We start from the raw sequence: 24,643 nt of genomic DNA on the forward strand, positions 1-24,643 counted from the left end.
ATTTACATGAACGTGCATTTGCAACAGTCACAATCGAGATTCGCAATCATGAAATATAAAGTCTCAATTCTGCGATAGAAAGTCGCAATTCCAAGAAATAATGTCACAATTATAAAGCTGCAAGTTCAAGAAACATTTTAAATTTCAAAATATATCGCAATTGCAAAATATTGTCGCAATTCCAATACAGAAACAATTGCTAGCAAGTCACAATTATAAAGCTGCGATTACCTGATATGAACTCACAATTGCGAGAAATAGTCACAATTGTGAATCACAACATATGAAGCCGTAATTCTGCGATAGAAAGTCACAATTGTGACGTCACAATTGCAAGAAAAAAAGTCTTAACATTTCCGAAATAAAAACTTGCCATTGCAAGAAATGGAGATGCAATTAGAAAGCAGGATCTTTCACTACTCCTTGTTTTGGAACCTAAGAATTTACAAACCAAGCACTGCTCAAAACTCAATCAATATTTCTTCTGTTCACGGACTATGTCATGTATTAATTTGATCATTAACTACTTGTTTTGTGTGGAGATGCATTTTAGGCTGGGTATAATTCTTATAATAACTCCATTGCTTACTTTTACTACGTTATAAATATATATATAATTATCTGAAGCCTTCCTCCATCTCATATTAAATGTCAAAACTATAAAGGCTGCAAAATGCAAATAACTTTAAATTTAGACCAACGTATCCATGAATACACAAAATATACAAACACACACCAAACAAACCAGTTTCTAGAGAACTATATTTACACAATACTCTTGTTTTACAGAGAACAATAATAAAAGTATAAAATACTTTAAAAATGTACATATAAAAATAAGATCTATCTTTTCCTGAACAATAGAAACTGCATACATACAAAACAAATACATATATAAATATACAAGAACTCCAGACTCAAATGCAGAGAAAGTTCAGCAATGAGGCAGGTAACGCCCGGTCTGAAAAGCACCCGACCTTCTCTCAACGTTACCTTAACATAACAGGAAAAAGATAGGAATATTAACCAACCCTCTTACCAACATAGAAGTCTATTATAACTTTGGGCTTTTCAAAGCAAATTTAAAATAAAAAAAGTTTTGTATAGTGATAAATGAAAGTGTAATGACATCACATGGCTCCACCCACTTTCACTTGAGCATTGTAGTGTTTTAATAAATTCAAATGTTCTTCCTCTTTTACGGTTACAGTATCACTCCCGCAAGCGCCACAAACTGATAAATCACAAAGTATCCATTTCCTAAACTTAGTGAATATAAAACTATCCAATGACCGAACTTGAAAACTGAATGAAAATTCTGAACGAAAATTCTGAACAACCTTTGAAACCACGATTAAGAGAAAGCCTCTCTCTTTCTCGCATATTTAGCTGGATGTATAAATCACATATTACGCAACTCAAGAGTGCAAAGTTAAGGCCTGAGGGACTATAAAAGGGACTTCTAACTTCTCATGCCTATTGCAAAGACCTAGGCAATACAAATACAATATGAACCATATGAATGGCTGAATAGGCTGTGTACAAGTATACACTCATCTCATAGTAAAATTCAGTGGTTTTATTGAGCCACAGGTTCAGTAGTAGAGCGCTTCCCTCGAAATTTCCAGTCCAGAAAATACTTCAATTCCACAGGCTTTTGGTCCTGTGCCCTACTCGTGTTGTATTATATACACAATGTACATAATAGAGACAACAGCAGATCTGACCACTATATGACCAGTAAATCCATTTTCACCAACATCCAAATGCGGACACTCAATGATCTTCTCTACAAAAGGCACCAATATAGGCTTTGGGGCTGTTCACAAGGAATATGTTTTTACATCCAGCTGTACTCTTAGACAAGCTAGAAAAATGTTTTTGAGTTAAAGGAATATTCCAGGTTGAATACGAATTAAGCTCAATCGGCAGCATCTGTGGTCCAATGTGGATTACAACAACACTTAATTTCGACACCTTTGTTTTCTCCTCTTTCTTTTCCTTTAAGAAAAGAAAAAATCTGGGTCACAGTGAAGTTTCAAAAGTATAGCCACATGACATAAAGAAAATGCTTACAAACTTTGTCTGTGTACTGTTATAACTTATTTTAGAACTTCGCTGCCATTACGATGTAATGCTGTAAACTATATAAACAACTGAACCAATAAAAACAACTTCACAGCTCAAATAATACACAAGTTTCAACAAAAGAATGAATGTCAGGAGTTTTATTCACTTCCATTTCAAGTGCCTCACTGTAACCTCAAATTTATTTTTAAGAAAAGGAGGAATGAGTTGTAATTATTTTTGGGGGTAATCAACATCATGCCACAAATGCTGTTTATCGAGCTTAACTTGTTTTGAACCTGGAATATTCCTTATAAAAAAAAATGTTAAACGCATTTCAAGACACCTGCGTTCTATTCCATATTTGTTGCATCTATCAAATAAGCGTTCAGTCTAAATAGCCCCTTACAAAGGTCTGTAATTGGCCCATTGGGATCACTCATTGACTGGCCAATAGCTCATCCAAATCGTCCATCCACTCTTGGGTTGACTGATCCTTCAACAGAGAGTCCACCAGATCGGTCTCGCCAGGGAAGCCTGTCAAGCTGCCACCAGATTGGCTGCTGTAGCCGAACTGCAGTTGCTGATTGGCTGTCCTGTTAAGCTGATACGACTGGTTGCACTGGAGTCCCGCAGTGCGGTTGGGCACCTGTCCTGTTTGTGACTGTCTAAAGTGCCCCAGGTCAGGCAGAACCTGCTGGGTTTGAGGGGGCGCTTGTGGCTGCCTTTGCTGAGGCGCCTGCTGGTTGGGAGGGGGCAATTGTTGGCCCATGGCGGGGTTATTGGTCCGTTGCTGGTTCATGTTAGGAATCATATGAGCAGGGTTCATGCCCACCAAAGCCCTACCTGCCACGTTGTTACCCATTCCACTCTGGGGAAACAGGGCGTTGTTGGGTAGCTTGGCCATCCTAGACTGCATGTGGAAGCCAGACTTGGCAAAACCGGCGGGATTGCCTCCATTAGCAGAGCCAAGTGGGGCACCCATACCCTGCTGGAGACCCGGATGCTGCTGAGGCTGCTGCTGCCAGGGTTGGGTCTGTGTAGGCATAGAACCCTGAATACTATTAGGCATGGAAGTGGGCATAGCTGCACCCATGTTATTCGCCATAGCATTGGGCATGCTGTTGGGCAAACGAGCGAGCTGTTGCTGCTGTTGTTGTTGTTGTTGTTGTTGTTTTAATAGGGCGGCATTGGGTTGGTTCTTTAAATGTGCTTGCTGCTGGGCTGCTAGAACGCTTTGTCTATAAGCCGCAGACATGGCTGATACAGGTGGTCTCTGCTGGTTGGGGTGGGAGGGGTGCATGGACATGCTGCTGTACATGACTTGTTGAACATCAAGACCACCTCCACAAGATGAGAGGTTCATATCTGCTTGACTGGCACCCGAAGGGGCACCAGGAGCCGGAATGGCGCTTTGGCCCACGCTCATTCCCATCATACCTTGTGTCTGAGGGAACATTCTTTGAGCTCCTGGCGCAGGGCCACTGAGAGAGTTTACATTTCCAATTGGCTGAGATGCACCTAAAAATACAGAAGTAGGCAATCAGACAACATATATTCAAAAATATCTTACTGTAAATTACAATGTACTCTGCTAACTGGCTGCAATCTAACATGCAAACTTATGTGATGACATTATATGATAATGGTCATGACACCAAACATGTGCCAAAAAAATAAAGTGCAGCAGGTAACTGGCTATAAAATTAAAAAATTAAAAACTTTTTTTTTAATGGAAAAGAAACAAAAATGTAAAAACAAGCATTAGAAGTGGACTCAAAGATTCAGATCTTCTTTCACAACCCACCCACATTCTAACCATACTGTATGTTTGCCATTCAAATGAGTCCACCGATAAACACACTTTGCAAATCAGGTGGGCTTGTTTGTCCCAAGTAACAAAAGGCTACTTGTGTTGCCCTACATAGCAGGCCATTCATGTCAAACAGAAGTTCTCTGATGAGTAGAGAGAGAGAGGCCATTTCCACCTAGTAGTAACATTTGTGCTGAGTGAACCAATAACAAATAGACAGCGCTAAACACAGATGTACATGTGGTGAAATGTATTAGATCACTCAAACCTTTTTAGGAGGTCATCAAGGATGCATATGGCAACATCGAACTTATAGTGCAAATGATACTACCGTAAGTAAAGATATATCCTAGAGAGTCACCATCAGAGTATGTGAGCAGAGTAGAGTAAAAGCAGAGCTGCATGATTTTGTCTAGAACGAGAAGCTCATTGTTTTCTCTCGCTCCAAGAGGGCTCCAACTAGTACTCCATTAGGAGCACAACACCTGTTAATGGCCCATAATGCAGCAAGAATTCACCATGTGTTGAACACTATTGGCATGAAAGATGTTGTGATCTAAAAAGTCATGTGTCCAGAAAACATGATAATATCTGTTCACATGTGGAAAGAAAATCTAAAAGGTCGGCAATGCTCTATCCCCTACTACATATTTTGCAAAATCAGATAAAAATTCTAATCTAATGCATCGCCCTCTCAACTGTTTAATATCCTGTATCAAATGGAATTGAACTTTTAACCACCTAAAACAGCAATTGAACTTATCAATTTGTTCAAATTGCTCCTGTTTCACATCTGCCGTGGCACACACATTCTTCTGGTACTTAGTTGTGTAAAAAGCAAGATAATGCACACATTATCACAAAATAAACCCCTTCAGGATGATGCAAGTCCAGATCACCCTATCAGGGTTTATTTTGTAATAAAGTAATTTAATTATTTTGTAATTTACTGAATGTAAATTATACCATACATGGCCAATAAGATAAAGATAAACAAATACAAATACCAGAGATGTTGTGTTCTGTAAAGCCAGAGGGGTGCTGCTGAGCCAAGCAGGGAGTTGCACCTGTGAACTGGGAGACCTGCTGCTGTTGCTGGAATGGATTCTGCTGGGCCTGCTGACTTTGTTGGTCCTGGTACTGAGGCGGCGGACGGGTCAGGTGCCTCTGCAACTGCTGTTCCTGCTGCTGCCGCTGTTTCTCCTGCAACAAATATACACAGATATTACTGGTGACTTCAAGCAGAGGAAGAACACACAGATTCAAAAAGTTCAAGTATTCTCATGAGACCTCACAGAGGTACTGCAGAAAAATGCAGGACCAAGTAGAGAACTGAATAAGCATTGACATTACAAACCTGAAGGAATACAATAGAAACAAACTAGGATTGAAAAAAACTGATCATTCTGATTGTAAATTGTAAATGGATGAGCCACTTTTGAAGTCATTGTAATACAGTTGATATATGCACACCTGTGATCACACATTCTATATTAACCCTTAAACTCATACCTCGGGTCTTTAGTGACCTGGGACCTCATTCCACCCCCTGTACATCATCTATTTTTTTGGAGTCATACCTCTTTACTATTCCTCAAATTTTCTCTTCCAAATAGAGTAACACACAAAGAACATGGCAAAATTGCAAACATTTTTTTTTTATAACTGCTTAATTACCAAAAGTGTAGACAAATGAGTACTATATTCATACATATGACACTACATACACTGATTTTCTGTGTGACAGTGGTGAAGCTGAATTCCATATGTAGGAGTGTGCACATACATAATATACATGCAATTTTTTACTCAAGGTGGTGCTGATGTGTCAGTGATTGATTTACATTTGACATTGCTATTGATAATGAAGCAACATGGTAAGCTATAGCAAGTGAAACACACGAACAGTATGATTTGTCTATTGTCATTTGAGTGTACTACTGAAATTATGTAAGTCTATTTAGACTCAAGTATCTGAGAAAATACACATGTGTAGCTTCTGTGCATATTATGGGCGTTTCTAAAAAGCATTTTTGCATCCTTGAAGGGTACTTCAGTAAGGGGATGCCACTTGAAGGGTCGTTCCAAACAAAAGAAAGTTCATTTTTTATGTACATTCATAGTAAAGGGTACATTCATACTGTAATGCCATGCTCCCTTCAGAGTACCCACATTAAGAGCTCTGTCCTTCATAGTGAGTAGGGCATAGGGATGATCCCTTTCGATTGGAATTCGCATATTTATCACATTTCTGTTGCCGGCATTTTGCAATAAGCCACAAAAGGTGATACAGTAATTTTACCATGGTTTAAAGGGTTCACGTTGTGGTTTCCTACTCGCAATAAAAGGGATAACACAATTTTTAATTTTGGGTGAACTGTTCTTTTAAAGGTGCTATGTGTGTAATTTCTCAATGTTAATGTGCTTTCTCCTATCACAGTCTAATGTGGAAAGACAACTATAAGTAAGCTATTTGAAGTATGATTTGTCTGACAAATGTAAACACAGCAGTGTTATTAAAACATCAGCAGAAATTACACACTTCACCTTTAACGTGGTAAAATCACTGAAACTCCTGTGGCTTATTGCTTTTTAAATCAACACGCAGTTTTATTTGTGAGATGCTGTGGAATGATTAAAGTCTTTTTACTGATTCTGTCTGACACTGCTTGAATAAATAGTTGTAGAAAACATGTTTAAATGGCAGAATGTTGTAGAAATGTACCTGCAATATTATCTTGAAGTTCTGTGCTTTTAAATGTGCAGGGAAGATCGCCCCGTAGCATTCCGGACCGGTTACATTGAAGCACGTTATTCTGCATTCAGGATGTGCATAAGTGGTTTCTTGCCACTCTATATTGGAGACTTTCTTTTTTCATACTTTTCTTAAATGTTTTGTGTGATAAGATGTTATAGTTATTTGTTAATATCCGTTCATTACCATGTTGCAGTGCTGTGCTTTGCGATCATATATCCCTCTGAAATACATCTAATTGGGGTCATGTGAACATAATGGAGCCTAATTATGCATGATCCTTAACATCGACTAGTCGGTCAGTTGTTTGAATGACTAGTCGATTATGAAAAGGGGTAGTTTTGCACATCCCTAATTCCTACAAAACTAGAGTACTGAGAAATGCACCTGTTCAGCCATCATCTGTCTCTGGATGAACTGTTTCTGCTGCTGACTCATCAACTGCATCTGCTGTTGCTGCTTCATGTAGACCGCATTACCATGATTACCAGGGATGTTGTTGCCGCTCGGCTGTGGCGTCATGGTGTTGCCGGGACCAGGAACATGAGCAGCGGTGGGGTAGGACCCTGAATCCTGCAGAGAGAGAGAGAGAGAGAGAGAGAGAGAGGAAGGGGGAGAATTTATTTAATGCTTCAAACTACAGAAGAAAATTAATTTGTGCTAAACTGCTATTTCTACCACGCTATATTCCATCAAATTCATTACGATTTCAAAATTCTGGTATGTTAATAGTTCCTAGAATATCAAAATCCACAAAAAGAGGTAGATCTTTTCATATTTGGCTCCTAAACTATGGAAGTGTCTCCCTAACACTGTTCGAGATGCAGACACACTCCCTCAGTTTAAGTCTAGACTAAAGACTCATCTATTTAGCCAGGCATACACCTAATTTATCCTCCAACCCACAATTAGGCTGCTTTAGTTGGGTCGGCCGGAACCAGAAACCCAACCAAACATTGATCATGATTTATAACTGCAATAAACTGATTGGCATCTATGCTTATATTATTTTATTTGTTTCCCTGTCTCAACCTCGGCACTCCTATCCTGAGGTCACCAGAACCGGCATCATTCCTGCTTTGTGTTGGACTCCACTGCTACATGTCGCTGAATGATGACTAAATGCAGCCAGTGCCACCCAAACATCACTTCAGTCTATTATGATGGACTTCAGAGGATGAACTGATGCCAACTCCAACCATAAGACATGGGATACTTCATATGCCATTTTCTGAACCTTGGATTTAGGATGGACCACACCAAACCTCACCGGAATTACCGGCCAGGTTGAACTGCATTTCACATCCCTGATATTGATGGACTACGATCTTGAAATGGAATGCAAAGACTAACAATTGTCAACAAAAGCCTTCATCAGTCAATTAACAAGGACAATTGCATCTATATGAACTTCTGCAGTTAATCCAGGATGGACTTCAAAGACATTAGTCATTAATCTTACAGTTCAAACAAAATCGATGTTTAAACACTGACCCTTAACACTTAGTTTAGTATGACTTTAACTATACATAAGTAATATTTACATTATATTCATGATGTTAGCCAGAGGGGAACTGGCCCCCACAGTGAGGCTGGTTTCTCCCAAGGTTATTTTTCTCCATTAATCAACATCTTATGGAGTTTTGTGTTCCTTACCACAGTCGCTTTCAGCTTGCTCACTGGGGATATTAATACAATTATTATTTAATTACTTATTTTTAAACACGATTAACAATCGTATTTTATATAATTACACAATGATGATTCATCGACATTATAGACATTACAGTTTTATCTTCTGTTAATGCCTGATCTTCTGTAAAGCTGCTTTGAAACGAAGTGTGTTGTGAAAGGCGCTATACAAATAAAATTGACTTGACTATTTCTGCCACACTAATTAATCATAATATATTCTGAGATTATTAGCATTGATAACCATGCCTACAGTCTAATCAACAGAACTGCAATAGCTCCAATATCTATTGACAGCTTTTTATATTTTTTCTGCATGGTTTAAGTGAATCGAGTACAGGGTTGGGGAGTAACGGAATACATGTAACAGGATTACGTATTTAAAATACAAAATATTAGTAACTGTATTCCACTAAAGCGTTTGAACAGGGGTGAAACACTTAAAATGTTTTACATTCATACAAGGAGATAGAGAAGTATGTCTGTAGTATGTCTGTAGTAAGTCTGGAGCAGCAGCAACACAAATAAACTTTACACAAAGCTAAAATGCTAGCCATGGCACAATCACAGTTTTTTTTTTTTATCAAGAAAATACACATTAGATAATTTTTTTTTCCCCTCCCAAATAAGACCTTTGATATTAGGGCAAAAATCATGTTCTTGCTAATAATATTTGTATTGTTTTCCTGTAAAAATATAAAAAATCCTTAAAACAAGTTCAATTTGATTTATCTTGTTTTACAAACAACACTGCAACACTGCATATTTATTCGTTTTTTCAGAGGATGTATTTTTAACATGTGTATTTTGTCTTAAATACTGGCATAGTCAAAACAAGTGAAAAAAATCTACCAGTGATTACATTATTGACCTTGAGTAATCTAACGGAATACATTATAAATTACATTTTACAGCATGTATTCTGTAATCTGTTATGGAATACATTTTAAAAGTAACCCAACCAACCCTGGTTGAGTAAATGTTTCTTTACACAATACATTTTTTTTTATAATATTATATCTAAACAATATATTAACCATTAGTCCACCCAGCTTTCGAGATATTAACTTATTTTATATAAGATATTATTTCTTCGATAGCTAAAAAGTAGACACTACTGTTTGCTGAGTAAGAGAGAACATGACCACTAGAGGGCAGGATACCAAAATACAAGGATTTTGGATTTTCCCCTTTAGTATCTCATCTAGAAAAATTTGAACAAAGGAATCCACCGCAACTGATGTACTTTTAACATGAAAAAAATAAAAATAACTATACTGTATATTTGATTATGTTTAAATATAAAATTATGTACTGTTACTTTTCTATTGTATTTAGGCCTATTTCAAAAGCACATCAGAAACCATTTGAACTCTTTCACTTCCTAAAAACATAATTAAATAAATGCAATCTCCACCAGTTGAATGTTTCAAAATGCACTGCTTTGAAACATGCATTTTAACTCAAGAATCGAAGCAGCTGAAAGTAATTTCCTCTCTGATCCAGCCTGATTGCAAGGCAAAAACCTTCCTCAGCACTTTATAGCTGGACGGCAGAAATGAAAGATGCCAGCACTGGTTGCCTCCCTTTCACAACAAACACAAGGGTACACACTTAAACGCTCTCGCTTCAGTTTTCGCTTCAAGCTCACACACACTCAGAGTGGAGGTATTTCGAGGTCAGTGACCAGACAGACCAGCGTTATCTAAAAGTGAGAGTTCACAGCTGAAATCAGCCATTTGGATTCTGGGCGAATGAAAAGACAGATTTAACGTGAGGGAGTTTATAATAACGTATCCAAAGTGGATTAACAGAGAGAGGAGGAGTATAAAGTTGATACCTTGAACGGGCTAAACGGCTATATTTAAACAAAGAAATAAGGGCTGATCCGAAAATACTCGGCACAGGACGGCAGCCAGGGGCGGGCGTGTAGCAACCATGAAAGATGGCTTTGTCATCCCCTCGTCTCTCCTTTTCTCTGTTGACTCCTCTCTCTTAGCCTATCCCAGCCCCCAGTGCAGTGTTTGTGTGTGTGTGTGTGTGTGTGTGTGTGTGTGTGTGTGTGTGGCTGCCTGCTTTCTGCTCCTTAGCAACCAGCTGCCTGACCCAGACAAACTGTTCAACCCCAGGGCGCAAGAGGCCCACAACCAGACACACTCACGTGCACACAGACGGACAAAAACACTATAGACAAAATGATAAAACACAAAACACATATTCAATATATTTATTAAACATTGCAGAATGACATTGCAAATCTACCTGATTGTAATGGGCTTTTTATTTGGACATTAAACTAGTTTTAGCTTGAACACCCCATCTCACGCGTGCTGCGTAACTACTGTTGCTCTCGTGCAAAGAGCTCTAAAGCTCACGTGCTGACTCATTAACGCACACAGGACATCAACAGTCAGTGAACATTTTTACTAAATAATAGATTCGATTTCAGTTTGTTTCTCACCAAACATTATTGTAAGCTTTTAATAAATTATTCCATGAGATTTTTATGGACTTCTGAATTATACATTTGTGTACTTTTGAAGCATGAAGAGGTGGTCACTATAAACTGCCTTTGTATGACATCACTGAGAAAAACTTGTCACAATTGCTCCCTTTGTGTTAAAAAAATTAAAGTCAGTCATTTAGGGTTATAACAATTCAGGGGTGTGTAAACAATGACAGAATTTTCATTTTTGAGGGAACAATTCCTTTAAGATAATGGCAGTACATTAGTTGTGTGCCTGTTCCTTGTCTCATGACCCTCAAGTATGAAGTTAGACATTTTAATAGTGTCTGATTTTAAACCTCTGTAGCAATAATGCAGTTTTTCCATTTCTAGTTTTTTGATTTTGCAATGCATCATGATCTTCCTTTGAACGATCTCGATATCGATTCTTAAATCCCAAGATCGCTCTTTCGCTCTATGTGGCAACCCTCTATAATGCAAGAAAACCTCTCGCATGTATGTGTTATGATCTGGGGCTTCAGTTTGGTCAGGCCTAGGCTCAGCAATGTTATGTGGCAATAAAAAGAAGTCAGCCAAGTATCTGAATGCACTGAATGACCATGTTATCCCATCAATGGATTTTTCCTTCCCTGATGGCATGGGCATTTTCCAGGACGAAGATTCATCGGGCTCAAATTGAGAAACAGTGTTTCAGGGAGCAGGAGGACTCATTTTCACACATGAATTGGCCACCACAGAATCCTGACCTTAACTCCATTGAATGTCTTTGGGATGTGCTGGAGAAGACTTTAACGATTGGACTCTCATGACATCAGCAATTGAGCAAATAATTTAAAGAGCAAAGCATCTCCTGGTTTCATAGCATGTACAGTGAGCCATAATAGTATTTGGACACTTGCACACTTTAAGTATGAATGCCATTGCATTAAATAACAAAATATCTAACTAAGAGGCATTCATTTGAAAGAAATATAGCACAGACACATTTTACAAACAAAATATTTCACAAAAAAGTTGCTAAATCCATAGTTAAGCTGTTTGAATAGACAAAAAGAATTTGGTTACCAACTTGTACCTCTACAAAAGTACGTGAATGCAAACTCTTATAGTTGCGCAAGCCTAATATTACATGTTGTGTTCCAAAATGTGTCAAAATGTAATTCAAAGCATAGAGCAAGCACGCGTTGCATTCTCAGCATTGCCAAAAGGGGTGCTATGACAGGCATTAACATAACCTGTCTTCTATAATCGATTTTCTCTTTCTGGTCAGTAATGCTTATGGCTAAGCAAGCTACTTTAATAATAATGCGTTAAGTTTAAAGGTTCACTCCAACTCAAAATCTGACTCAAGCAAGTGAAGTTAGTTCTGTGAAAGGCTCTAGTAGCATTGGTTTAAAGGTGACATCTAATATGTATAAATGCCTAATGCACATCTCTAGATATATACTAATCTCTAGATATCAGCTTCAGACAAGAAAAAAACCTATATATATCAGACAACCACTAATTATCAGCATATGTTGGATATGCAGAAGAAAGGTGGTCTTACCTGAGCATGCTGTAGGTGAGTTGGTCTGAAGTTCATGCCTGTCGGCCTCTGCTTCTGCAACTGCTGGTGACGCATCAAATTCAGGAACGCTTGGGTCTGTTTGTTCTGGTTCTGCGTGTTGAGCGGGCCCCTGGGGGCCCCTGGCATTCCAGCCTCATAGTGGGACAAGGGTTTAGTGTTACTGTAGTCCAACATGGCTGCCTGAGCTCCTGGGTTAGCCAGGTGGCTAAGTGGCCCAGTAGGAGCTGCTGAGTGACTTAGCATGTTGCCGTGGCCTCCGGACTGCATGTACCCGGCTGGCGTGCCTGCTTTGGGAGAACCCTTGTTGGGCTGCTGGCCCGGTATGAGCAAAGTCTTGGGGTTGGGGAAGTCTTGAGGGTACAAGGAAGGGCTTGTGGGCTTCTCCAAGCCAAATGTCCCACCCAGTTGACTTTGTGTGGGTGCATTTTGGGGCCATGATGAGGGGTGGTTGGGCTGCTGGTGGAATTTTACTGTTTGCTGTTGCTGCGGTTTTTGTTGTGGTTGTTTCGGAACCACGTGCTGCTGCTGGCTTTGTAGTATTTGTGCTCGCTGCTGTTCACGTGCTGCTAACTGCTGCAGCTGTTGTGCAGGGGAAAGGTCTTTGGGTGGACCAGGCAGGTGATTCTGGAGTGGTCTAGCAGACTGAATGGGGGGCTGTTGTGAAAGTTGAGGCACCGGATGTGCTGGCGAGGAGGCTGTAGACGTTACCGGAGCAGTTACAGGGGAATTGGTGTGTAGCGGAGGCACGGATGAGGTGGGTCTCATCTGGGGTGAGCCAGTGCAAGAGTCCTGATCGAAGGCAGCTGTGGTGGGGGAAAATTCTGTCTTCACACTCGCTAGATCTGGCATCAAGCTCTGAGTTGCACCCCCAGACAGGATATCAGGGTCTTTGCGATCTCCAAAGCCATCACTGAAGAGTTCTTGAATTTCCTCATAGGGAACCGAACGGTTGAACTCTTCCATGATCTCACTCCAGTCTTGATCATTGAGGTTGAGGTCAGGGAACAGGCTGTTGTTGCCATTCGCACCTCCAGTAGGCAGTATGCAGGGCAAGATATCGTCTACTGGCTCCCGCTTCATTTCTTTCAGACGGAAATCGAACTCTGAACCACGTGCGGCACCGTTATCTGTTCTACTTGTTCCATTGTGCTCTGAGCCAGGGGCTCTGTGGTTCCCATTGAGCACCATGGAGTCTGTACTCACGTTATGTTTGGTGTCCAAGGGTGAGCGAGGAGGCACAGTGCTGTTTGAGACCCCATTCAGACCAGAGAGTGCATCCTCCACGCAGGCCTTTTTTGAAGTTGGATAATCATTGAAACCATTGATCTGGTCTCGGCCCAGAGGAGAGCTTGCATTATCCAACTTCCTCTTCACAGTCTCCTGTAACTGCATAGATAAAACAAGTCAAATCAGCAATTACGCAAATCTTTTAAAGAGAAAAGCATCATGTAATTTCTCACTTGTATTTTGCTACATATGTATCAAATGTAAAAAATATATAATATTTATTTATTGATAAAATTTTGTTTTGAGGATTTTTGCCACTTTTGGTCAGGCCAGAAAAGGATGCTCAGTGTATATATTTTGCCCTAAAGGAAAGGCAACTGACACATATTGTTCATCATGAAACCAAGAGCTAGGAAAAGTAACATTCATCAATCTTTTGTCAATCTTTAGAAACTACATGGTCCTAAATGGGTCCTATTTAATTTTACTCAAATTGGTATTTTAACCATTTGTTAAACCTTATAAATAATGGTTAATAGCTCCTTTTAAGTGCTATGAGTTGCCATATTAAAAAGTAAATGATATCTAATGAGACGTGTAACAGCATTACAAATATTTCTTGTTAGACAAAGAAATGATTGTGCAAATCTGGAATCTGAATTTTATACCAAATAAAAAGTAACATCCTGTTTAAAAAAAGAATTATAAATTTATATAAATTTAGTCAATTTATACATTTAGTGATATGTTACTAAAAGGGCAAACATCTTGGTGCCCATGAATGCATTTTTCTTGATGTATGTTAACGGTTATAAAGAACTTGTTTTACAACAATTCACTTTACAAGCAGACTGTCAGGAATGAATCATTCTTTCAAAACTGAGGACTCCTGTTCTCCAATTTGAAATATTCATGGCTGCATACGGTTTACAGTCCAGTGTAGTATTTAACAATTGCATTAGTAGTATAATGCTATTAAGGGAAAGTTTACCCTAAAATTTAAATTTACTGACTTTCTTTTATGAAACATAAAATGAGATGTTAGGCAGAATGATCACTATTCAGTCACTATTCACTTTCATTGCATATTTTTTTCCATTCATCATTTGGTCCAACATCATCTTTAGTTAAACTGTGAAACTTGTAAATAAAAGGATTTGAATCAACACCAGAGCAGTTCATTACTGCAGTTTTCTAAACCTGAAAACTGGTCTCGCTGTATCGACAACAGATGCTTTTCTCCCTTTTCTGAGATGGCCTTGCACACCCACAAAAAAGTATTTTCTTTCAAACATGCTAAAGCTCTTCCCAAAGTAATTTTCTGCCAACTTGTGTCTCTTAATCTATTACTTTCCCTTCATCTCCATGCCACCCCCGCTCGGCAGCACCTCCACCGCAGGCCTCAGCCACATGAGTCTAATTACCATGTGTATGAACGTGTATCCCACAACAAAAGAGCCAGAGCTCAGCCTGCAGAGGGGTGCGGGAGTGTGCCGAATTCCTGCCCTTCCACGGCTCAAGCTTTGCTTGTCTTTGATGCTCCGCCTGCTTCAATGGACAACCCCCAAAAGAACGGAAGGGGAGCTGCAGTATTGGCTCAGGGGCAGAGAGCACAGTTTAAGCACAGTGAGCAATAATAGAGCGATCCATCAAAGTTTTGTGGTTAAAGCTAATTCTCAGCTCTGTGTTTAAGTGTTTAACGCCCTTTAAAGTAGCCAGTAATTAGTCCTTTAATGTTTGGGACCAGACAAAATCTGTAGTTGTAATCAAAACCAGCTGTTCATTTATGAGTGGTGTATGCTAAGATAAAGTATTACCAACTCCAAGTATGTAAGTCCCATGCTACATTTGCGCTATGGCCATGAATGGTATTGCAAATTGTGTTTTGTTGAGAAAACAGACTTATGAATTTTGTTGATTGACAATAAAACAACAGACTTACATTTCAGACTGATCCCTCTGCAAATTTGGTGACAACAGGTCAAAAGTTCTTCAGCTAATATTGGTCTGTCCTTACTGAAATGCAAACTATTGCCCCCAGTGGCCAAATCTGGAACATGTTGTTGAACGTATGGGCACATGTGAGCTATAGGGCTGCATTCCAGGTTAAAAAAATGTTATGTCATTGTCTTGCTAACTTCACTCCATCTCATGGACCCGAATGTACATCATTGCTTATGTTGCACGAGTGCCCAGTACTGGCAGAACCCGTGAAATGGCTTTAAATGGAATGGCATAAGCCCTTTGTCACTTTAACTGCTGTGGAGCCCTTCGTTGCTAATGCAATAAGGCTGATGTAATTTTGTGGAATTATTTGGTTTTATTGCACCTCAGAAGACAACATGGAGTAAAAATGTTATCTTAGAGGGAAAATGCAACTTCTGAATTGTACAAGAGATTATTTAGCGGAGACGAGACTACTATTTAAACGAATAAGGAAATTGGAACGGCCAACAAAAGTAGCAAAAAAGTCCCGCCTTACAGGCAAAAGAGCCAATCACCTTTTAGATACAGACATCGCCTGTCAATCAACTCGAGAACGTGTATGCGCATTAGAAATACAAACTGAAAAACTGAATTTTTTACCGTAATCTAAGGTCAAGAACCTCAATTTAGATATCGGTGTTGTCAGATTTTACTGTTGATTTGAAATATGTCCTTTGATTGCAATCTTGACCAATTGTTTAAGGTTTCAGTCTTTCCCCATTCAAGTAGATAAGAGCTGCACTATAGTGACTGGAAAAAGCTTCCTGGGAGCGCTCCAAAGATGGCCGCCAGTGGACGGAGTTGCTAGAAAAAGTTTGATTGAACTCATCATTGATTAGGTGAATGTGATTACTTCCTGGTTCCCACATGTCCAGGTTGTCACAAAGATTCAAGGTTAAAAACAAGTTCAGGCTGTATAGAGGTGCCACGACACAATATTCCAGACTGTTCTACAACAAGCAAATTTCGGTGCTTAATAAATAGCAAGCCAATATTTTTGCCTGTGTCTGAATATTCGTACATCGTTGCTCAGTGGTTTCAAACTTCTTTTTGGCTCTGAGTGAAGAAAGAAAAAGAACTTCCCCTAAAGACTCAAATTAAACACCATGTGAACTTTAACTGAAATATACATTTATGACAGTGTACGAACACTTGCTTAGTGACAGTGCAGGTACAGTGTGGTATCACACACACATGCAGAAAAGTCTGAAACATGCAGCTGTCCCGAGTGCATTGGGAACAATCGTGAGTCAGTGGAGTGGGCGAGCGGGGGGAGGGGTGAATGTGAACAGCCCTGAGTCATCCTAAATAACCTTGGAGCATCACGCCTGCACGGCAACCACAAAACAACTGCTGTACTCTCCTAAAGCCAAACTCTGACATGGCTTACACCAAAACTGCAGACTTCATGCCAAACAAACTCAGAACTAGTTTGACAGCTCTAAATGCAAATCTACAAATCAAGTGAGTTGTACTACAATAAAACTTAATAGACTTGCACTATGCTGAACCCGAAGTTAATGGAATAGTTTATCCAAAATGAAAATTCTCTCATCATTTAACCCTCATGCCATTCCAGATGTGCATGACTTTCTTTTTCTCTGCTGAACACAAACACTGATTTTTAGAAGAACCTCTCAGCTCTGTATGTCCATACAATGCAAGTGTATAGGTACAGAAACATTACTAAAACCCAATATTATCAATATTGAAGTTTTTACTACCAATCTCCACTTTAACATTCTTCTTTTTGGCGATTGGCATTCTTTGTGCATATCGCCACCTACTAGGCAGGGAGTATTTATAGTACTAAAAGACTTAAATATTGATCCGTTTCTGTATGGGCCAACAGATATTGATATTCTTCAAAATAATCATCGTTTGGGATAGCATGAGGGTGAGTAAATTATGAGAGAAATGTCATTTTTGGGTGAACTATTCCTTTAACCTCTTTAACTACAAAGCCCTGTAATGCAGTCTATAATGTTAAGTTGTTTTGCAACAAGCAACCAATCATAAACTAAATGAAGTTTGCTGCATCAAATATTAATGCATTTTTACAGTTGCAAAACATTTACGCAATGTGTTTCAGCATATGAGGGTTGAAAACTGTAAAAAGGTAAAACGGTGATGACAAACGTGTTAAACTGAGTGATAAAGAATTCCACAGATTGCATGCTTGTTTGCTATTATATCAATCAATATTATAAACCTCAAATATATTAACATAAACCAAGGGTTTACAGAAGAATATATCAGCTCTGTGGGTCCATAAAATGCAAGTGAATGGTGACCAAAGTTTTGAAGCTTCAAAAAGCACATAAAAGGCAGCACAAAAGCAATCCAGTCTCCAGTGATTTAATCCATTTTCTTAAGCAATCTAATCAATTTTGGGTGAGAGCAGACCAAAATATAACTTTTTTCACTGTACATCAGTGGGACAGATCCAAAAATAATAAGCGTGAATCAAAAATATATAAACACATTTAAAATATGCTGCATAAAAACAACAGAAACATTTAAGCAAAGTCATCAAAATTGCAAACAAAATCACGTTTTTCTTGGTTCTATAACTGTTTTTTTGCTCTGACAATTTTGCTCATATTTAATTTTTTTTGTATGCTTACGCTCCATTTTTATTTGCTTTTGTTTCCAAGTTCTGCGCTTGGTTTTCCAAAACTTGTGAGTAGAGTTTCATGTAAATCAGGGGGTGTTTTACTTCCCTATTGGTCCACTAGTTGATGATCAACAGCTCCTCCTCTAGCCAATCATTCGAAGAGGGGAGGTGATGTCACTCTAATGCAACTCCGACGACTGCTGCTCAATATTATATTATTTGTGGTTGATAGATACGTTGCTTGTGTCTGTTTTGAGTATTTTCTGCCAGCTCTAAGAAACAATGCGTTGTCCGTGTAGGCCATTATCATAGTCCGTTAACACATGTATCGAGTCAGCTGAATTTAGTTAGCAGAGTTTAGTTTAGGCATTAATGAAGACTTCCTTGTTTGTAGGTTTTATTTATTTTTGGATCTGTGACTGCAATACTTTTGACGGGATTTTGATCCCATATACAACTTGCTAGTGCAGTCTTTAGACACAATCATGATTATAAGCTCAATTACACTTCCTAGTGGATGACGCATGCACGGAGCACTAGATGGCTCTAGGAAGTGTAATCGCGCTTAAAATTGTGATCACAAAGGAGACTGCGGTCAAGATGTACAGTGAAAAAGGAGTTATATTTTGGTCTCTTCTCACCCAAAACCAATTGGTTCTCTTCAGAAGACATGGATTAAACCACTGGAGTTGTATGGATTACTTTTATGCTGACTTTAATTTTTGGAGCTTCATTTTGGAGATTCACTTGCATTGTATGGACCTACAGAGCTGAGATATTCTTCTAATAAACTTTGTGTTCAGCAGAAGAAAGAATATCCGAGTAATATAAGAGTATCCGTGCTGTAAAGTGACAATCAGACGTTGTGTTGAGCGATAGAGACTGTTTGAGTGATCATGAGCACTTTCAGCTTCACTCCCTTCAATACGCTCAATCCCAGTGTCAATCAAACATGAGCGCTCTCCAGGTGCTCTCAATATCTCATCAGACACTCATCTCAGCATTGCTCTATGAAGATCCCAAATTAAATCTGATTATTGTTGGTCATATTACCACTAATCACAGCAATTACATTTTAACCATAACGGTACCACGTCTTCATGCATTTCCTTAATAATTAATTATTTGGTAACAGCAAAATGCCAAAGACAGTAAACAATTCATAGATATTAATGATTTCTCACTGGAGCAGTTTTAGAGTTTGTAATTAGGGTTGCACAGTTTACCGGTACAAACGAAGTACCACGATACCCAAAAAATTTTAATGGTACGATATCATCTTGTTGCTAATTTCAGTACTATTTTACAGTATGCTGTCATTAGCAAAATTATATGAGATGTGACAGTTTTGAGATTAAATCAATGACAATTTGAAACCTCTGGATATGGCCAAGTGTGATTATAACAGTATAAGGACGGGCGAGGAGGCGGCGGGAACTGGCTGATCAATACATTTTGGTATCGGAGCAACCCTACTTGTAATGGATATATGTTTCTTATTTTTTTAACATATCTCTGCATGTGATCGACCGATATGGGTTTTTTAATGGCTGATGCCGATATCCAGAGAGCTGGTTGGCCGATATGCCAATACAATCACACAATTGAATATAGTAAATAAACATAAAATAGCTAAAATATTAACTCTTATTTAGCATTATAATTACTCAATTTCAAACTAAACTTTAACTTTACAAAAATTTGACAATTTGTTTTTTTTTTTAATCCATTTGCACATGAAAAAATTGTTAACATATTAGGAAGAAGGAAATAACAGTACACACAGTAGTCCAGCAACCATGTCCACATTAGCAATCACATTTTCTCAACAAATACAGAATCAAACCAATTGCACAGTGCATTGTGAATAAGACATTTACTCATAGCACACGTGAAGAGCTTTTACTTTGGAAGTTGCACTCTGGCTGAATGAATACATGCTTCAGAGGATATTAGATAGTATATGAGCGCTCGATGAGAAGAAATAGCTAGATTTTCATGAGGTTCGTGAATTACATCTTTTTAAACAAAATATCTGCATATGGTATATAATAGAAGTTTTATTTATATTTGTCTTATATCGTTAGAAAAGTTACAGGAAACTGTTGAGGAGAGACTATATGAATACATGCTTCAGATTTATGAGCATTCCACAGGATGCTGCTGAAGTTGTGTGAGGTTGGTTTATTACATTTGTTTAAACAAGATATGTGCATATGGTCTATGATATTAATTTTATTGATATTTGCCTTTTTTTCATTAGACAAGACAGTCACAAGTTACAGGGAACTGTTGAGGAGAGAGAGGGAGAATGAAACAGAGGAGCACTTTAACGTTATGAGCACAAACGCGTCTGCCGCGGCTCTGATATGGGACCATTTCATAAAGTATCAGTTTCTTAAGCTTGAGGAATGTTGATGTAAACCAAGCAATGGTTTCAACATTATACACTGCTCTCAGTGACACTGTTTCAGTTAATAGTAGCTCTGTTGCAATAACTTTACAGAGAAAACAACACAGGAAATAAGCCACAAAGCCCTTGTTTTGTAAAGAGAGGTAAAATACTGGTCTCCCTTAACAAAATGTTAGCCACATATTCAGTGGCCTCCAAAAAGGTATTTGGACACCTAAACCACATAAAACGGTATCCACAAAAAATTATGCTTGACCTCTTTTACTTTTAACCATCTAATGTAGAGGTAATTCTAAGTGGAAGTACGATGCCAGTTTCCCTTACGTTCACACAGGTGTTTTAGCATCACAATCACTATGGACATGTTCCATTAAAGTTTGCCTACCACAATAGGTATACATGTTAACAGTTTACATATATTAGAAGGTTTTGGACCATTCTGCCTTACAGAACTGGTTCAGCTCAGCCATATGACGTTGTCGACAAAACTAATGAAACTAATGATGGCGCACGAGAGCAGCACAGCAGCTTGCGTCTGACTGAGAGGAAGAAAACTCCTCACAGTCCAGATGCACTCCAAACTTTCCGAACAGCTTCAGGTGATGTAGATCGCAAAGTATGAGGAAATGATACAAAAATACCAAAAAACGAAATACAGAAGCACTCCCGTAGTGAAATACAGCAGAACTTATGCTGCCATTCCACTGAAGCAAAACTTGCATGTCAGAGAACCTTTAAATGAAACACCTCGCCATTATATCTTTAATGCATCATCCTTTATTAAAGTTCAAATAATATGGAAGCGGCTCATGTAAATAAGTATAAACTCTGAAACTGGCATATCTCTGTACGGTCAGCATCGCTTCTATGAGTTGCGTGAAGTGACCCCATCAAAGGGGGAGAGATTTAAACTGCACATGGCTGATGCCCACACTCTGGCACAGGCACACTCGTCCTCGCAAATGCTTAACGCAGCTAGATTATAACATGATGGCTCGCCACAAAGTGAATCATAATACATATATGATGCTGTGTTAATGTGACGAAAATCGGTGATATGCAGCTTCTGTTTTTTGAGAGTTAAAGGTGGATCGATGTGAGAGAAAGGTGAGAGAGGGTAGATTTCACCCATTATCTACACTGCAACAAAATACTTTTTTTGATATGTTGTTGTTTGGCTTGTTTTCCCATATAAATATATAAAACTCCTTTAAAATAAAGTACATCTACTTCAGGAGCTATTCTGCAGAAGACAAATTTGTTGTCTGAGAACGTTGAATATAATATTAAATATTTTATAATATAAAAAAATCCTTAAAACAAGATATAGTCACCTGAGAAGCAGCATATGAGATATTTAGACTTGCTTTCAGAGAATAGATCTTGAGTATAAGTATATTTTGACAAGTGAAAAAATACACATATAATAAATACACTTATATATAAAATTCACTTATATTAAAGATACATTCTCTGAAAGCAAGTCTAAATATATTATATGTTGTTTCTCAGGTAAAAGTATCTTGTTTTAAGTTTTTATATTTTTAAAAGGAAAACAAGACAAACCGCTTGATTTTGCAGTGATTTTTTTTTTACTGAATTAAACGTAAATTCAATGAATTCTAAATGACATTCATTTAATTCAATGAATGTCATTTAGAGGTATTTTTAAAAGATGATCATGTCCTGTTTATTTTTATTAAGCACGTTTAATACAACTTTATTAAACTGAATGGTAAGTTAAGAGCTAATGATTATCCAAACTAGATCACAGTACTTCTGATACTTGTCTTGTTTAAGGGTACAATGGTGATATTTATGGATTACTCCATGTGGGATTCGAACCCATAACTTTAAAGTTACCAGTTCAGACTTGTAGCTATAACTGCACTGCATAATTACCAGCGTCTCTAATGTACTCACCGCGATCAGCGTGCTGTTTCTGCTCTGCTCCCCGGGCGTCCCGTTGCCACCGTCCGCCAACTCGGCGCTACTGCCCCCACTCCCAGTGCCTCTCTGCCCCCCCGGGTCCACGCTCGCTGCCGGCGGCTGCCGGTGCTTGTTCGAGCGCTTGGCCTTGGTTTGCAGGCAGCGCTGATGAAGGGCGAAAGTCTGTTGCCTCTCCATCTCTAGCCGCTCCATGGCCGTGTTCTCATAGCGGTTCTCGCAGCTGCTGTGATGCCGCCGGAAGAGCTCGATCCTCCGCTTGAGCCGCTCCATCACCGCGCTGTGCTGCGGCACCACGAAATCCGCCATCATCCAGAACAACAGTGTGTTTATAAACTCTCTCGAGTGTCCGGATACCAGCACAACTCTGCTTCAGTGTGTGAGCTGGAGTATGAGTCTTTACAAAACACACTCAACTGCCTCCATTTTTATCACTATCTGCCTCCTTATATAACAAAAGAAATGGCACATAGTTCAGCTATGTGCTCTTGTATTTAAAAAAAAAAAGGTCAAAGTAATACTCTAAACTAAACAAACTAATATATACAAAGAAATCACTGAAACTCTTATCTAACTTAGTGGTGTGGAAATATTCGAGCTCAGAGTCCTGCCACAAACCACATTGAAGTAAAAACTGTGATTTTATGAATGAAAGAATTAGCCATCGCTAATAAATTATTCAAGTTAACTTTGTTACATATATTTAGACATTAATATAATTCAACGGAACGTTTAAGATAATTCAAAACTTGTACTCAATGAATCTTTATCTTTAAAACTTTAGTTCGAATTCAATAACGTTACACAAAAAGGTGTTTTTATAAAGAAACACGCGGCACGTTTTTTCAGTTTATTTTCTGTATATGTTTTTTAAAATATTTATAAAAGACTCTTCGCCCCAGTTAAAGTTTGCGAAAAGACGCAATGAGGAAAAAAAACAGCGAAGAAACGTAAGAAAGTGACGGACCAAAACAAATATATTATATCCACCCAGCGCAAAAATACGAAGTTAGAGAGTTCATATTAACTTTTAGTAGTAAAAGTAACTTTTAAAGTAGCAGTGCGTCTAACAGCTGATCCTCAGTTACATTACAGCTACGGATGTAGCTTAGCCTACCTGCTAACTAGCACTCAAACAAAGCTTTTCATTAAAGTCTGCTTTAAAAGTCTTAAACTACAGGCAGCCGACTCTCGTCCCCCGGTTTAGGACGACAAAAAAACTGAAATCAAACGGTGAAGAAATAAACTCAGCCCAATTGCGCTGTCTCTATTGTTTTCCAGTGTTCAAGCAGTTCTTGGTCGCCATCTTGTCACTAGTTTTTTCTCTTTTTTCCTCTGGTTTTTTTTTCTTTCTCGCGCTGTGACTGACAGTTCACTCAGGCAATCACAAACTCTCGCTAAAAACTCCTAAAAAAAAAAAAACTGTTATGTTCCCCAGCAGATGTGATGTTTTGAGGAAGAAATAACTCTGAATCATTAAAATATTAATTTCTATTTTAAAATTGATTTAAGTGAATGCACATGTATTTGTGGACGAACAGATGAGGAAATTTAGGAGGAGAAAACGAGATGATAGATAGATTGATGGATGATGAATGATGATGATATGGATGGATGGATGGGTGGATGGATGGATGATGATGATGATATGGACGGATGAACAGATGAGCAAAATTGGGAGGAGAAATTAGATAGGTGATGATGATTGGATGGATGGTGGATGGATGATTATGTTGATGATTGAATGGGTAAATGCTGCTGCTGATGATGATGGATGGATGTATGATGGATTGATGATGACAATGAAGATTATATGGATGGATGGAGATATGGATGGATGGATGGATGATGCTGATGATTGGATGGATGGATGATGATGATGATTACATGGATAATGGATGGACAATATGGAGGATGGTGATATGAATGGATGGATGATGATGAAGATGATATGGTTGAATGAATGGATAGATGGATGGACGATGATGATATGGATGGTTGGATGATGATGATACAGTATGGATGAATGGTGATGATGATGATATGGATGTCAGATAGGTAGATGGATGGGTGGATGATGATGTTTATA

General features: G+C 38.5%; 1 protein-coding gene across 1 annotated transcript; it reads right to left on the reverse strand.

Annotated features, from left to right (window-relative positions):
- Positions 1 to 664: 664 nt before the first annotated feature.
- LOC127660248 (mastermind-like protein 1) lies at positions 665 to 23,865 on the reverse strand. The gene is made up of 5 exons (XM_052150380.1): positions 22,531 to 23,865; positions 12,344 to 13,750; positions 7,023 to 7,208; positions 4,888 to 5,083; positions 665 to 3,588 (listed from the first exon to the last, which is right to left on the reverse strand). The coding sequence occupies exons 1-5, from the start codon at positions 22,864 to 22,866 to the stop codon at positions 2,507 to 2,509; spliced, it is 3,207 nt and encodes a 1,068-aa protein (XP_052006340.1). The 5' UTR covers positions 22,867 to 23,865; the 3' UTR covers positions 665 to 2,506.
- Positions 23,866 to 24,643: the final 778 nt, after the last annotated feature.

The sequence above is a fragment of the Xyrauchen texanus genome, chromosome 19 (assembly GCF_025860055.1).
Source record: "Xyrauchen texanus isolate HMW12.3.18 chromosome 19, RBS_HiC_50CHRs, whole genome shotgun sequence".
Taxonomy (NCBI): domain Eukaryota; kingdom Metazoa; phylum Chordata; class Actinopteri; order Cypriniformes; family Catostomidae; genus Xyrauchen; species Xyrauchen texanus.